The sequence below is a fragment of the Capricornis sumatraensis genome, chromosome 15 (genome assembly GCF_032405125.1).
Source record: "Capricornis sumatraensis isolate serow.1 chromosome 15, serow.2, whole genome shotgun sequence".
In the NCBI taxonomy this organism is placed as follows: Eukaryota; Metazoa; Chordata; class Mammalia; order Artiodactyla; family Bovidae; genus Capricornis; species Capricornis sumatraensis.
Genome location: NC_091083.1, coordinates 42,761,842 through 42,777,261, shown reverse-complemented (window position 1 = coordinate 42,777,261; position 15,420 = coordinate 42,761,842). Strand labels below are relative to the sequence as shown.

Here is a 15,420-nt window from a genome sequence, read left to right as displayed (position 1 = left end):
TGGAATATAGGGTGGTTTTTTGATGCCAGTGAATTAAAACTAAATGATGGAAAGAAGAAAAAGTAATTTGAATCTTTCTGCACTTCAAAGGAGTGATCTATGTAACAGAAACATAAAATAATTCAACAGCTGTCAGCATTTCAGTTTAAACCAAAACAAAATGATAACTACAAAAGAAAGTTTCTCTTGGCTTCTATTCAAGGAAGCTGGTTAAAAGCACAGAAAGACTGATAGCCCTAAACCACTTTCAGTGACAACATGGGCCTGAAACAGGTAGAATGGTGACATGCTAGAAAAAGATGACTACCAGGCATGAGTGAGTCACCCATGGAAAAGCATATAAAGCAAAAACACTGAGGGAAGGAACCGTTTAAAAGCCAACTTAAGGGCATTTTTATTTGCTGAGCAAAGTTGACAATAAGTAGTATGATTCAACTTAGAGGTCAATGTTTATTCATAGAAAATCATTTCTGGCACATATATATATATATCAGTTGGATACATATGTATGTATATACATACATATATATATATATATCAGTTGGATGAGTAAGTTTGAAACCTAGTCTCCCAAATTTAAAAAAAAAAAGGCAAATTTCAGAAAAACATGCTTTGGAAGGGCAGGAAGATGGAATGAACAGTTGGTTCATCCAAACGTGTCCTCTGGTCATGAATAAAGAAGAAAAGCCCATGCAATGGTGCTCATATAGTAAAAAATCCGCCTGCAATGAGGGAGACCTGGGTTTGATCCCTGGGTCTGGAAGATCCCCTGGAGAAGGGAATGGCTACCCACTCCAGTATTCTGGCCTGGAGAATTCCATGGACAGAGGAGCCTGGCGCAAAGAGTCAGACATGACTGAGCAACTTTCACACACACAACGGTAAAGGACAGGCAGGTTATATAAGCAGGGATCCCTGAGATCACTTGGTGAAGGAGAGTGTTAAAAAGCGTTCAGTTTATGCACATTCCAAATGAAAGCTAACATAAATGCTGGGAAATGTCCTCCCAAAGACCAGTAGCCACAAATGAAATGAGAGGGGCCCCCTTGTGGAATCTGTTGACAGAGAGGTGACACTGCTATTTGTCCCTGTGCTCAGCAGCATGGCCAGAGGGCAGGTGACAGACATAAATATAATTTCCCAAAGGAAGAGGAAGGCGATCCGGTGGGAGCCGAGGACAGGAGGTCATGAAATTTAGAGTAACCAAACTTAAGGGCAGGAATAATCCATCCCAGATGTCAAGAGAAGTGAAGCAAAAAATGGCAGAACACGGATGTATTTAAAGCCACAGCTCAAAAAGCAGGGCAGTGGAGGGCTGTGCCCACGTGGCTGCTCCGCTGCCTCCTGCCCTCCACCCCCACGTGCCTCATGCCCCTCACATTCACCCTCATCACTACCCGGTCTGTATCCTCTCACTCCCCTTCCTTTGTATCTTCCTCCTCTACCTGGAACGCAGGTAGAATTGAAAGAATTAAAGATCTAGGTTTGCTCTAGAGAACAATGACCCACTGCCATGGCCACAAGGGAGACATCCCCGTTGGAGACACGCACATGGGTTTTGAGGGACATTCCCCCCCAACACACGCAAGCAGCAAGGAGTCAGGAACAAGAGTAAAAGCGCAAAGGAGCCACAAGACTGGCCACACTGAGAACTGGGTGAGCAGCGGTGGGTGGGCTGTCAGTGAAACTCAGAGCAACAAAGGAAAGTTCCCATAGAGGGCTCAGAGGGGAACAGTGACAAAGATCATGATTTTCTAAGGACACGGAAACTATTTCCGCTAGAGAGTCTTTAACTTTTCAGAAAAGAACCCAGGTGCACACAATCTGCACCTTTATATGTAAGTGATTAGAACAAAGCAAACATGAAGCTGACATTGCAAATGGTTACAGAGAAAATCTAGGGCCCTGCTGCCACCGGGATTAATTTCCAGATGTATGTTGCAAGTCTCATTGTTTTGAAAAATTAAACTTAATTTTTAATAAAAGAAATATGTGTTCATAGTAAGAAAAGGAAGTGTACAAGAAAGGAACATGACTATGAATTTAATAATTAAGCAACTAAGAGCAAGGTCATGACCACAGGCAGACCCGGGGCCCAATCCTGACTGTATGTCATCTGGCTGCTGTCATCCGTGTGTTTATTCATGAGTAGCACTGGAAGTCATGAGAAAATGTCACCAATATGCTCTATGCAAGAATGCAAAGGGCGTAAAGAACATTCTAATAAAAGTTTTACTTGAGTCATAACAAAATTTAAAATCTCAGTGATACAAACAGTAACTTCAGTTTCTATTATGTACATAATGCATGCCTATAATTAAAAAAAAATCACACAGAAATAAACAACCCACTCTTAAAAAGGGCAGAAGATATGAACAGACGTCTCACCAAAGTAGATACACAGATTGCAGACAGCAGATGAAAAGATGCTCAACATCATAAATCAGTATGGAAATGCAAATTAAAGCAAGATACCACGATACAGCTATTAGAATGGCAAAAATTCAGAACACTGACAGATACCAGTGAGGACATGAAGAAGCATTTATTGCAGGTAGGAATGCAAAAATGGTGAAGGATTTTGGAAGACAAGGGGGTAGTTTCTTACAAAACTCAATATTCTTACCATACAATCTACGGTTGTGCTCCTTGGTTTATACCCAAACGAGTCAAAAACTTACGTCCACACAAAAACCTGCGCACGAATATTTGTAGTTGCCTTTGTAGTCTGCCTTATTCATAGTTGCCAAAACTTGGAAGCAACCACGTGGTCTTTCAGTAGGTGAGAGGATAAATAAACTGTGGTCCATCCAGACAAAGGAATACCATTCAGGGCTAAAAAGAATTGAGCTATCAAGCCATGAAAAGACATGGAGGAACTTGAAAATACTAATTACTAAATGAAAGAGGCTAATCTGTAAAGGCCAGACACTGTATGATTCCAGCTATGCCATTCTGTGTGTGTGTTAGTTGCTCAGTCATGTCCAACGCTTTGTGACCCCAAGAACTGTAGCCTGCCAGGCTTCTCTGTCCATGGAATTCTCCAGGCAAGAATACTGGAGTGGATTGCCATTCCCTTCTCCAGAGGATCTTCCGGACTCAAGGATCAAACCCTGATCTCCTGGATTGCAGGCAGATTCTTTACCATTTGAGCTACAGGGAACAAAACTATGGAAATGGTGATAAGGTCAATGGCTGACAGAGATGGTGGGGAAGCAGAGAGAGATGAATAGGTGGAGTACACAGGAGTTTTAGAAACTACTCTATATGAAATTATAATGGAGGACACATCATTACACATTTGACCAGACCCATCAGCAGTGGCCACGGGACTGGAAAAGGTCAGTTTTCATTCCAATCCCAAAGAATGTTCAAACTACCACACAATTGCACTCATCTCACATGCTAGCAACGTAATGCTCAAAATTCTCCAACCAGGCCTCAACAGTATGTGAACCATGAACTTCCAGATGTCCAAGCTGAATTTAGAAAAGGCAGAGGAACCAGAGATCAGATTCCCAACATCTGTTGGATCAAAGAAAAAGCAAGAGAATTTCAGAAAATATATACTTCTGCTTCATTGACTATGCTAAAGTCTTTCACTGTGTGGATCACAATAAACTGAAAAATTATTAAAAAGATGGGAATACTAGACGACCTTACCTGTCTCCTGAGAAATCTGTATGAAGGTCAAGAAGCAACAGTTAGAACTGGACATGGAACAATGGACTGGCTCCAAATTGGGAAAGGAGTATGTCAAGGCTGTATATTGTCACCCTGCTTATTTAACTTATGTGCGGAGTACATCATGTGAAATGCTGGGCTGGATGAAGCACAAGCTGGAATCAAGATTGCTGGGGGAAATATCAATAACCTTAGATAAGCAGATGACACCACCCTTATGGCAGAAATCGAAGAGGAACTGAAGAGCCTCTTGATGAAAGTAAAAGAGGCGAGTGAAAAGCTGGCTTAAAACTCAACATTCAGAAAACAAAGATCATGGCATCTGGTACCATCACTTCATGGCAAATAGATGGGAAAACAATGGAAACAGTGAGACTTTATTCTCCTGGGCTCCAAAATCACCACAGATGGTGGCTGCAGCCATGAAATAAAAAGACTCTTGCTCCTTGGAAGGAAAGCTATGACCAAACTAGATAGCATATTAAAAAGCAGAGACATTACTTTGCCAACAAAGATCTGTCTAGTCAAAGCTATGGTTTTTCCAATAGTTATGTATGGATATGAGAGTTGGACGATAAAGAAAGCTGAGTGCCAAAGAACTGATGCTATTGAACTGTGGTGTTGGAGAAGACTCTTCAGAGTCTTGGACTGCAAGGAGATCCAACCAGTCCATCCTAAATCAGTCCTGAATATTCATTGGAAGGGCTGATGCTAAAGCTGAAGCTCCAATAATTTGGCCACCTGATGCGAAGGACTTGGGAAATACTCTAATGTCAGGAAAGACTGAAGGCAGGAGAAGAAGGGGACAACAGAGGATGAGGTGGTTGGATGGCATCACCGACCTGATGGACATGAGTTTGAGCAAGCTCTGGGAGTTGGTGATGTACAGAGAAGCCTGGCATGCTGCAGTCCATGAGTTCACAAAGAGTTAGACATGACAGAGTGACTGAACTGAATTGAACTGATAGAAGGTGTAACTGATGAGCAAGCCTTCATGTAAACTGTGGACTCTGGTTGATGATGGTGAGTCCCTATAGGTTCATCGATGGTACAAACGGTGCTATGGCCCTAAAACTGCTCTAGAAAATAAAATTTATTAATGAAAGATCAAACAGAGTCCACAGATAAGAAGCAAAGAATACACTGCCATGTACACCCCCACATCCCTGTCTTGCTTCCCAAAGGCACATAAGGTTAATAAAGTCCTGTGGACTTTTCTAGAATGCCTCTTATATATATAAGATTAAAAACAAATCTTGATGTTTTTTTTCTTGCATGTTCTAAAAAGACCTTCCCCATCCTGAGACATGGTAAGGATCAGTCTGCACTCACACTCCCCGTGGGCTTCCTCTGACTGGGTTGATTCTTCCAGTGACACGTCTCTGTGGTCCCACAGACCCACGGCTGGTATTCCCGTCACAGCTGCAGGTTTACTTTTACTTGAGTGTTTATGAGCTTTGAAAGGACAGGGGACACATCAGTAGGTTGCTCACTGCTGTATTCTCAGAATCTTTCCCGGAACCTAGTACTGTAGATACAGTTTCTAATTTGGACCTATTGCAATATTTACACTGAACTCTTCAATCACGTGGGAATTTATTTTACTGGAGAATATGAAGAATATTTCTGTTCTTGTTTTATCCCATCACTTACAGAATAATTCTTTCTTTTCCCACCATTGTGACACAAATGCCATCATATACATTCATCTATATACCTTTAAACACACACACATTCAATTTTTACTCTCTCGGGGTCTGTGGTGGGACTCTTTCTTGTGTTAGCTTGCTCTACCCATAGAAATGGTCGAATGACATTGTTTTGATTATTTTAGAGTTGGATTATGCTTTAATATCTGACTGGACTAGCAATTTGCCACTATGACTCTTTCCCTAAATAGACTGGTAAAAATCACCTGATGAAGCCCTCCATCAAGAAGACGATTTTAAAAATAAGTTATTAAATTAAAATGGCAGGGAGTTCCTTTTCCATGCTCCTTTCGTAACTTCATGGACTGTCTTTTGGCCCACCGAGCATCCGCTTACTTGAGCAACCCTGCCCGATGGAAGACGTACAGGTCCTGCTCTAGGGTGCAGTTGTTGAAGGGAACCACCTTCACGAAGCTCTGGATGAGGACAAACTCAGGGGTGAGATGCGGCACAGAAACGATGCAGAAGTCCTTGTCCTGGTGTGATTGGAAACCAGAAATCATTAATCACCAAACACACTCCTGCTGCAAAACACCAAAGAAAAGAGGAGTGAAATGTGTGAAGGAGACGGTATTCAAGTTAAACGTTTCTATTATCTGGAAAATAATCAGAAAATTCAGGGAGATAAACAACTGTAAGAATATGGAGAAAATTTCTGGTGTTCAACTGAAACTTACATAAAAGAATATTGTGAACAATGGAAGCCATTTGACACAGCAGTTTTTTTTGGAAGTAGAGTTTTAAACTAAGGACATTTGCGTCTGCAAATTCACTTGCATCCAGGAGTGAATGAAGCAGTGCACTGTCATGGCAAAGGCCTGGGTTTACCAAGTGATGCTGTGCCAGTCGTGGTGCCTGCCTCTATGAGGTGAGAGGGCGGTGCTTCAGGCCTTTTCAGCTCCAAAGTCCTGTGATTACCCAGGCATGCATGTCTGTATATTTTATCAGGATGTGATCTTACTTGGGTGAGGAGATCTAAGGGCAGGTTAACCTGGGCAGTGAGATTTGCGTGTCCTGACCTGTATCTGCACAATCCAACGTGCTGGCCAGGAGCTGCTTCTGGCCACCGAGTGTTTGGAACCTGGCTAGTGTGACCGGGGAACCCAATTGTTACTTTTATTTCATTTTGATTAATCTAAATTTAAATTTCAAAATTGATACTTGGGAACCCTCCTACATTGTTGGTGGGAATGTACGCTGAGCCAGCCACTATGGAGAGCAGGATGAAGGTTCCTCAAAAAAATAAAAATAGAACTACCGTATGACCCAGAAATCCCACTCCTGGAGAAAACTACACCTCAAAAAGGTACATGCACCCAGGACATGGAAGCAACCTAAATGTCCATCGACAAATGAATGGGAAAGAAGATATGTGTATATATATATACACACACACACATACACATGATGGAATATTACTCAGCCATAAAAAAAGAATGAAATAATCCCATTTGCAGCTACATGGATAGACCTAGATATTATCATACTAACTGAAGTAATTCAGACAGAGAAAGGCAAATACCATATAATCACATAGATGTGGAATCAAAAACATGATACAAATGAACTTATTTATAAAAAGAAACAGACTCACAGACATAGAAAACAAGCTTATGATTGCAAAGGCGAGGGGGAGTGAGGGAGGTGTGGAGTAGGAGTTCGGGGTCAGTAGACACAAACTGCTGCTGCTGCTGCTAAGTCGCTTCAGTCGTGTCTGACTGTGCGACCCCCTAGACGGCAGCCCACCAGGCTCCTCCGTCCCTGGGATTCTCCAGGCAAGAACACTGGAGTGTGTTGCCATTTCCTTCTCCAATGCATGAAAGTGAAAAGTGAAAGTGAAGTCGCTCAGTCGTGTCCAGCTCTTAGTGACCCCATGGCTCCTCCATCCATGGGAGGCAAGAGTACTGGAGTGGGGTGCCATTGCCTTCTCTGAGACACAAACTATTACATATCAAATAGATAAGCAACAAGGTCTTACAGTATAGCACAGGGAACGACATTCCATACCCTTCAATAAAACAATGGTAAAGAAAAAATAATAAAATAAAAACTCAATTGTTATTGGAAAAGTTACATGTCTGTTTAGAAAAACTGGGTATATGAATCTATTCATTCAACTATAAATCTTAGGAAATCTAAAAGTATATCAAGGAGTTCTGATGACAAGTATCAATTTTAGGAAATCTAAAAGCAGATCAAGGATTTCAGATGACAATTTAGCACTTGTACTGCAATGTACCCTAAGTGTAAAATACACATCAGATTTTAAAAACTGAGAAAAGGGATGTTCAAGATCTCCTTAATAATTTTTCATACTTTTGGACATAGTACATTGAGTAAAATACATTATTAAAGTTGATGTCATCTGTGTCTTTTTTTTTTTTTCCTTAATGATATGTCTGCTATACATAGAGGTCAGACTTGTGGACACAGCAAGGGAAGGAGAGGGTGGGATGAATTGAGAGAGTACCGTTGAAACATATACATTACTGTATGTAAAATTAGATAGCCAGTGAAAATTTGTTGTATGACTCAGGGAGCTCAAATCCGGTGCTCTGTGACAACATAGAGCAGGGGGCTGGAGTGGGAGTGGGGAGGGAGGTTCACAAGGGAGGGGCATACATATAGCCATTGCTGGTTCATGTGGACGTTTGGCAGAAACCAACACAATACGGTAAAGCAATTATCCTCCAATTAAAAATAAATAAATTTAAATTTAAAAAAAGAAAAAAAAAAAACAATAATGTATCTGCTGGAACATTTGGAACTTGGTGTCTGTGGGACAGTGCTGCTGTGGACCGTCTCTGCTCCGCACATCCCCCGAGAACCTCTGCCAGGCGCCTGCAGAGCAGCTTGCTCTTCCCAGAGCTAATTTGTCCCTGTGGGATCTCGCCTCCTGCTGAACCCTGTGAAGGCATTGCCTAAGCTAATCCAAGCCCCTGGGGACACGCGTGCAACTCAAAGGAGTGAGTCACTCTCTGACCTTATCCTCCTTCTAGCAAAATAACAGCTCCTTCTGGGGAACTTGTGAGTCAAGTTGTCGAAATACTCTAGCTGAAAGAAAGGACTGAGTGCCACATCCCGGGGGCTTCCTCTGGGAGGAGGAGACATTAATGAGTCACTTCATCATGGATGGGAAGGATTAAGGATGAAGTAATGATGATATTTTGCTCCTGTCTCCCAGATCCTGAAATAATTAAAAAGTAAACATGTAGGACTTCCCTGGCTATCCAATGGTCAAGATCCCATAGGGGTCCACTGTAGTGGGTGAGGGTTTGATCCCTGGTGAGGGAACTAAGATCCCACATGCCGCCTGGAAGAGCCAAAAAATAAATAAATAAAAAGTAAACATGTCTTCTATGGTTTTAAAGCCATTTTGTCATAATACTAAAGACCTGTCTTTGCATGGACTTTAAAACAGCAATGAAGTGAACTTAGTGAATTTACTTTGGGGCATCTCTGAGGGAAGCCAGCTTTGCAAATCCTCTCTGAGGGTCACTACAGAGGTTTCCTAGTTTCAAAATGCCTTAAAATTAATTTTAAAAAATGATCATGGAGAACATCAGCACCAAGGCTTCATGATCTTAACAAAACGAGGAGATATAATCTATGATCACATAGCTTTCATGCAACAGAATTAAAGCCTCCTTGGTTTTTTAGCCTCAGTATAAAGAGCATCAAGGAAAAATAAAACAACAGACATCTTGCCTATATTAGCTGGCTGAAGAAGTGTGGTTGTTGACCTGACTTAACTGACAGGCCAGCCATGAAAAAAGCCATAAAAATCCAGTGGAGGAACCCAAATTGTCTTCCTTCCCTACTTTCTTCCCTCTATTAAGGTAACAAGAGGTTGGTCAGAATTTCTATCCCTTGATGACCGTGAAACAAGAATGGAAGTGGCAGCCCAGACACCCTGAGACAGAGAATCTTGTTTGCACTTGGGTGTCTGCTTGGGGCCATCACCAACCAACAGTAGAGGGTCAAGTGGCTCCCACGTGACAGGTGATGCCAACCAGAAGGCCAACCTCAAGTTCCCACCTTCTTACCCTCAGAAACACAGTATACTGGTGTCAGAAATCTTTGAGCCTACCCAAACTATAAAGAAATACAAAAGACTAACTTCACTGTAACTCCTGACGTTTTCAGATGCCACCAGCATTCTGTCCATGATTTGATTCTATTGATAATAAAACACTAGCGAAATACTCTCTAAAAGAAGTTATGCATTGAAAGAATATTAAAACAGCATGACTGAAAAATTATTGAGAATGACAATTTTTCCTACTTTGAAGAGTTCATGATGTATTATTTGACTTTTTTTTTTTCAGAACAGAGAAGTGGTCCCACCTCAATATTCATACCAGATATGTTTGGATAATGAGTATGGTATCTCACTTCTGTATAACTTTTCTAGCTCATAAAACCAATTATATTACTCAAAATTCAACATGTACTTACACGGAAAAGATGGAAAACAAAATTCATAAAGTCCAATGACCTGTAAACAGACAATAAGAACTGTCACTGACCTCCAAGCAAATGCAGCACCCATGTACCTTCCAAGAGATGTATGGCTCTCACCCCCTTAGGCAAGGATTAGCCAATCACTACTCAGAATGTGTGTCGAGCTGAACAGTAATCAACTGCAGAAGTCAGAAGCTTCAAATCAGTAATAAAGCATTTGCATATGTTCAAGATACTATTATGGCAATTAATAGTGTCTACACATTCAAAAAGCAAGACAGTCCTTTTGTGAACAGGATCCCTCCCTTCCTTTCTGGAGGAGCTGTGGGGAGACATGGGTATATTCTAAGCTGCTCTGATCTTCTTCTTTTTTATATGCAAAAGATTTTCTGACCAGCGGCAGATGCCTATTTGCAGGCGAACCATAATGGGTCATCGAATTTCTGTTTGAAAATTCAAAAAGCACTTTTCTTATCTTATCATGAGCAAGGCAAAATAAATACACGCAACAGATCTAGGAGGGTTTTTTACAGGCTTTTTAGATGTCTGTAATATAATTAGAATAAAAAGGTTTTCCCTTTTAATCTTTCAGTTGAATTGCAATTTCAAAGAAATTGAAAACTCAAGAGGAAAAAAAGTCCAAGTTAAAGCATGGTTCTAAGCAAGGCTGGGAGAATGGGATGTAATTAAACACACCCTCTAAGAAGGGAGTAGCCAGTGGCACTCTTGGTCATCTCAAAGATACTCCAGAACCTTCCAGTCTATGAAAATGTGCCAATCCTTCCTTCTTCAGCACTGTTCTGAGGACAGAATGTGGAGTGGGTGGGCACCCCAAAGAGGCTATGGACTCTCAGGTATGGAAGGCAGGGGTCCACATCCAGACTTCAGGGGGCAGCAAGCAGTGGACACGGGAGTGTCTGCCCAGCACCAGGCCTCCTCCTTCCAGCAGCCAGCCTGGATTGTTGTTTGGTGTCCCATTAACCCCATCTCAGATTGACACTCCAGCCCCGAGTCAGTGGGGAGCATGAGGAAAGTGACAAAGCTGTCCTCATATACTGGCCCCAGCCATCAGCTTAGGAAAGAGCACACAGTCCAACCAGGCCCAGTGGAGCTTCGAGAGGGGGCCCAAACCGCATTGTCCTCCTCACTGGCTGTAGCGCAACACTGAGGCCACTTGTGGCCCCAGGTGGGGACGCTCCTCTGAAGATGGGACCAGCAGAGCCAAAGCGTAGAGAGAAGCTTGGTTTGTTATTGGGTTATCCAAATCTCAGGTCAAGCCACACCGAAAATCAGTCCCTCCGGTGGATTACGCTTTCTTCTATATGGCAGTTTTTGTTCATGTTTCCAAAGCCAGTTTCAGTTGGATTTTCTGTCACTTGCAACTCAAAGATTCTAGACCAACTAAACCCAAAGTCTCCCTGGAATGCAAACTCTAGAGAATGTGGAGCAGCACGTGGCTTGGGAAGGTATGATCTCACAGACCCTGGGCAGCCTGGAATTTCATGGGCTGGAGTCTGGAAATGGGGCCTAGGAATCTGTAGTTTTAAAAAAAACTCCCCAGAAATGAGGATGGGAAGCCAGGCTTGGAAACCCCTGACTCTGTGAGATGAAAGTATCGGGCCAGCAAGGCTAGGAGAAGCTCTTTCCAAGGCAGACAAGCTGGGGATCGGGACTTACCTTGCTTCATACTTCTCATCGATAAAAAACAGCTGGATGCAGAAGGCAGTGGAGGCGCCCTTGTAGATGGGGCGGAAACTGCTGGTGTCCTCAGGCAGAGAGAGGGACAATGAGCTTCTACGGCTGATGTAGTAACCCATGTAAACCATACTGCTCACTTGACTGAGTTTTTCTGAGTCCTGCAACAAGAAGAGAGGACAAACCCAACTGGGAAACCCATTCATTCTCTGCAACTTAATGGGCTAGTGGTTGCCTCATCTCTACATAACACTGTTCCTGGGACAGATATGACTGCCTCACCTGAGACAAACCATCCCAAGCCAGGCCTGGCTTTAAGGAGATGTTCTTAATGAGATTTCAAAACTCGTAAGGCTGGGAACCAGTTTTCCTGGGAAGGTCAGAAAATGAATGGTCTCGGTTGGCCTTTGATACAGGCTCCATGTTTTAACTGCATCACTGAGGGAACGTTGAAAGTAAAAGTGTCAGTTACTATGTCATGTCCAACTCTTCGCGACCCCATGGACTGTAGTCCACCTGGATCCATGGAATTCTTCAGGAATTCTCCATTCCCTTCTCCAGAGGATCTTCCCAACCCAGGGACCAAACCTGGGTCTCCTGCGTGGCAGGCAGATTCTTTTAACATCTGAGCTACCAGGGAAGCCTCTTGGTGTGTACAGTATAATAAAAGTTAAAATCATTATTAGCACTAAAAACCTATAAAGAAAATCAGGAGCCTCTTCTCTAGACAATGAGAAGAGGAGAAAAATTCTATCTACTGAAATGGTTGCAAATTATCAAAGTAGAAAGTGTAACTTCTAGGACCGAGCTGTGCGAGGGAGACAGAATAAAAGGCCTAATCTCAGTGGAATAAGGGTTATCAAGGGCGACCTGCAGAGCAGGTCCTAAGGAGGCAACTCTGAACTGGGAGAGGGAGGCGGGAGGCCTGGGGAGGACAGGGCATAGGGGTGCAGGTGGAGAAGAGTGAGCTGCATGGGGGTGGGGGGAGAACCAACCACTCCAGTGGCCTCGAAAGCCTTACCTCCACTTCACCAGTGTTCTCACTTGTGACTGGTGACAAAGCTTCCTCCACTGCAGCTTCTGTGCCTTTTCTCTGCAAATGACAAAGACAAGACGTGAGAATTAATCAATACCTGCAGTGGTTCAGAGCCCGAGTTCTGGTCAAATCCTGGCCTCGCTGCTTACCAGCCGTGTGACTTTCACAAAGTGAGTGAGTTTCCTCTATCACACAAAGCAGCTAGGAGCACCACCTGCCTCGTCTGATTGAGGATATAGTCAGGACACGTGGATGAAGAGATACTCAGTTACCTCCCAACTCTCTGCAGATGCTATTAATATTTATCCTTCCTTCACTCTCATTTTTCTATGTATTTTGAAAGCTGCACTAGGGTTTTTAGCTGCTCTGTGTGCTCAGTCACTTCAGTCGTGTCTGACTTTGCAACACTATGGACTGTAGCCTGCCAGGCTCCTCTGTCCATGGGATGTTTCAGGCAAGAATACTGGAATGGGTTGCCATTTCCTCCTCCAGGGGATTTTCCCAAGGCAGGGACTGAACCTGTGTTTCCTGTGTATCCCGCATTGCAGGCAGATTTCTTCACCCACTGAGCCACTGGGGAAGCCTATGTAGTGCCCATAAAAATATCTTCGCAATAAAAAGTGATGTGTTTCTACATGCCTCTCCCCCCAACCCAGGGCCACTCTGCCAACCATAGGAAAACAATGATCTGCTTTGTTGGTGTAGATTGTACGCTGAATCTACTTCTGGATTATCTATTCTGTTTGATTCATCTATTATTAACCTTGACATCATTACCACACTAACTCAGTTACAAGAACCTTATAATAAATCTTGAAATCAGCGGCATTAGTCCTACAGCTTGTTCCCTTTCCATAGTTCCTTTGGCAGTGCTAGGTCCTTCTCAATTTCATCTGAATTTTGAAATTAGTTTTCATTTGGGCTCCAAAATCACTGAGGGCATTGACTGCAACCATGAAATTAAAAGATGCTTGCTCCTTTGAAGGAAAGCTATGACAAACCTAGATAGCATATTAAAAAGCAGAGACATCACTTTGCCAACAAAGATCCATACAGTCAAAGCTATGGTTTTTCCAACAGTCATGTATGGATATAAGAGTTGGACCATAAAGAAGGCTGAGTGCTAAAGAATTGATGCTTTCAAATTGTGCTGAAGAAGACTCTTGAGAGTCCCTTGGACTGCAAGGAGATCAAACTAGTCAATCCTAAAGGAAATCAACCCTGAATATTCACTAGAAGGACTGATGCTGAAGCACCAATACTTTGGCCACCTGATGCAAACTGCCAGCTCATTGGAAAAGACCCGAGGCTGGGAAAGATTGAGGGCAAGAGGAGAAAGGGACAACAGAGGATGAGATGGTTGGGTGGCATCACTGACTCAATGGACATGAATTTGAACAAACTCCAGGAGATAGTGAAGGACAGGGAAGCCTGGTGTGCTACAGTACATGGGGTCACAAAGAGTCAAACACAACTTAGTGACTGAACAACAACAACAAAAATTAGTTTTGGCTGAGATTTCATTGATCAACTGACATCTTGAAAATACCGAGTCCTCAAAATTATGTATGGGGATGTTTCTCCACCTATTTAGGTCTTGCTTCATTTCTCTCAGAAATGTTTTGTAGTTTTTAGTATACAGGTTTTGAACATCTTTTGTCACATTTATGTATCTACTGTAACTGGTGGGCTTCTACGTAGTGCAGTGGTAATGAATCTGCCTGCCGACGCTGGAGACCCAAGAGACACAGGTTCAGTCCCTGGGTCAGGAAGATCTCCTGGAGAAGGAAACAGCAACCCACTCCAGTATTCTTGCCTAGAAAATTCCATGGGCAGAAGAGCTTGGCGGGGTACAGTCCATGGGGCTGCAAAGAGTCAGAGGCGACTGAGCATGCTTTATTGTAAATAGTATTTATTTAAATTTCTCATTGTTCATTATTCTTGTGCATAGATAAAATTGAACTTTGCCTATTAATTTTGTATATATTTAGCAGTTCATTAAATTACTTATTAGTTCTATGGCTGTTTTATAGATTCTAGATGACTATGCTGCTGCTGCTAAGTCACTTCAGTCATGTCCGACTCTGTGCAACCCCATAGACAGCAACCCACCAGGCTCCCCCGTCCCTGGGGTTCTCCAGGCAAGAGCACTGGAGTGGGTTGCCATTTCCTTCTCCAATGCATGAAAGTGAAAACTGAAAGTGAAGTCGCTCAGTTGTGTCCGACTCTTCACGACCCCATGGACTGCAGCCTACCAGGCTCCTCCATCCATGGGATTTTCCAGGCAAGAGTACTGGAGTGGCGTGCCACTGCCTTCTCTGCTAGATGACTATGTTATCCGCAAATTGAAGACAGTTTTAATCCTTCCTTTCCAATCTAGATGCTTTTAAAAGTATTTTCTTGTCTTTTTTCACCAGCTTGAACCTCCAGAATAATTATGAATAGAAGTGGTGAGAACAGACATTCTTGTTTCTGACGTTGGTGGAAAAGCATTCAGTCTTTTACCATTAAGCAGGACGCTAGCCACATGCTTTTCAAAAATAATCTCTATCAAATTGAAGAACTTCTATTCCTAGTTTTCTGAGGAATGAATGTGAATTTTCAAATACTTTTCCAATATTTAAGAGATAATCATACAGGTAATCCTTGTTAGAATGTTAATATGGTGAACTACTTTCACTGATCTCCTTACAATTGTATTTCTAACCTTGTAACCCAGAATAAACCCTACTTGGTCATGATGTATTGTCCTTTTAATACACAGATTCAATATAAGATTTCTATTTGAATTTTTCCATCAATGTTCATGAGAGCTATTGATCTGAAGTTTTA

The 15,420-nt window shown here is 42.5% G+C and overlaps 1 protein-coding gene across 1 annotated transcript in view; it reads right to left on the bottom strand.

The window, feature by feature from the left end:
* Nucleotides 1-15,420, bottom strand: part of CFAP61 (cilia and flagella associated protein 61) — a 236,047-nt gene that overhangs the window by 154,993 nt on the left and 65,634 nt on the right. Inside the window, exons 9-12 of the mRNA XM_068986759.1 lie at nucleotides 12,574-12,645; nucleotides 11,535-11,713; nucleotides 9,852-9,891; nucleotides 5,730-5,869 (exon numbers count right to left, since the gene is read on the bottom strand). Coding sequence (XP_068842860.1) covers nucleotides 5,730-5,869; nucleotides 9,852-9,891; nucleotides 11,535-11,713; nucleotides 12,574-12,645 — 431 coding nt within the window. The remainder of the gene's footprint in view (nucleotides 1-5,729; nucleotides 5,870-9,851; nucleotides 9,892-11,534; nucleotides 11,714-12,573; nucleotides 12,646-15,420) is intronic.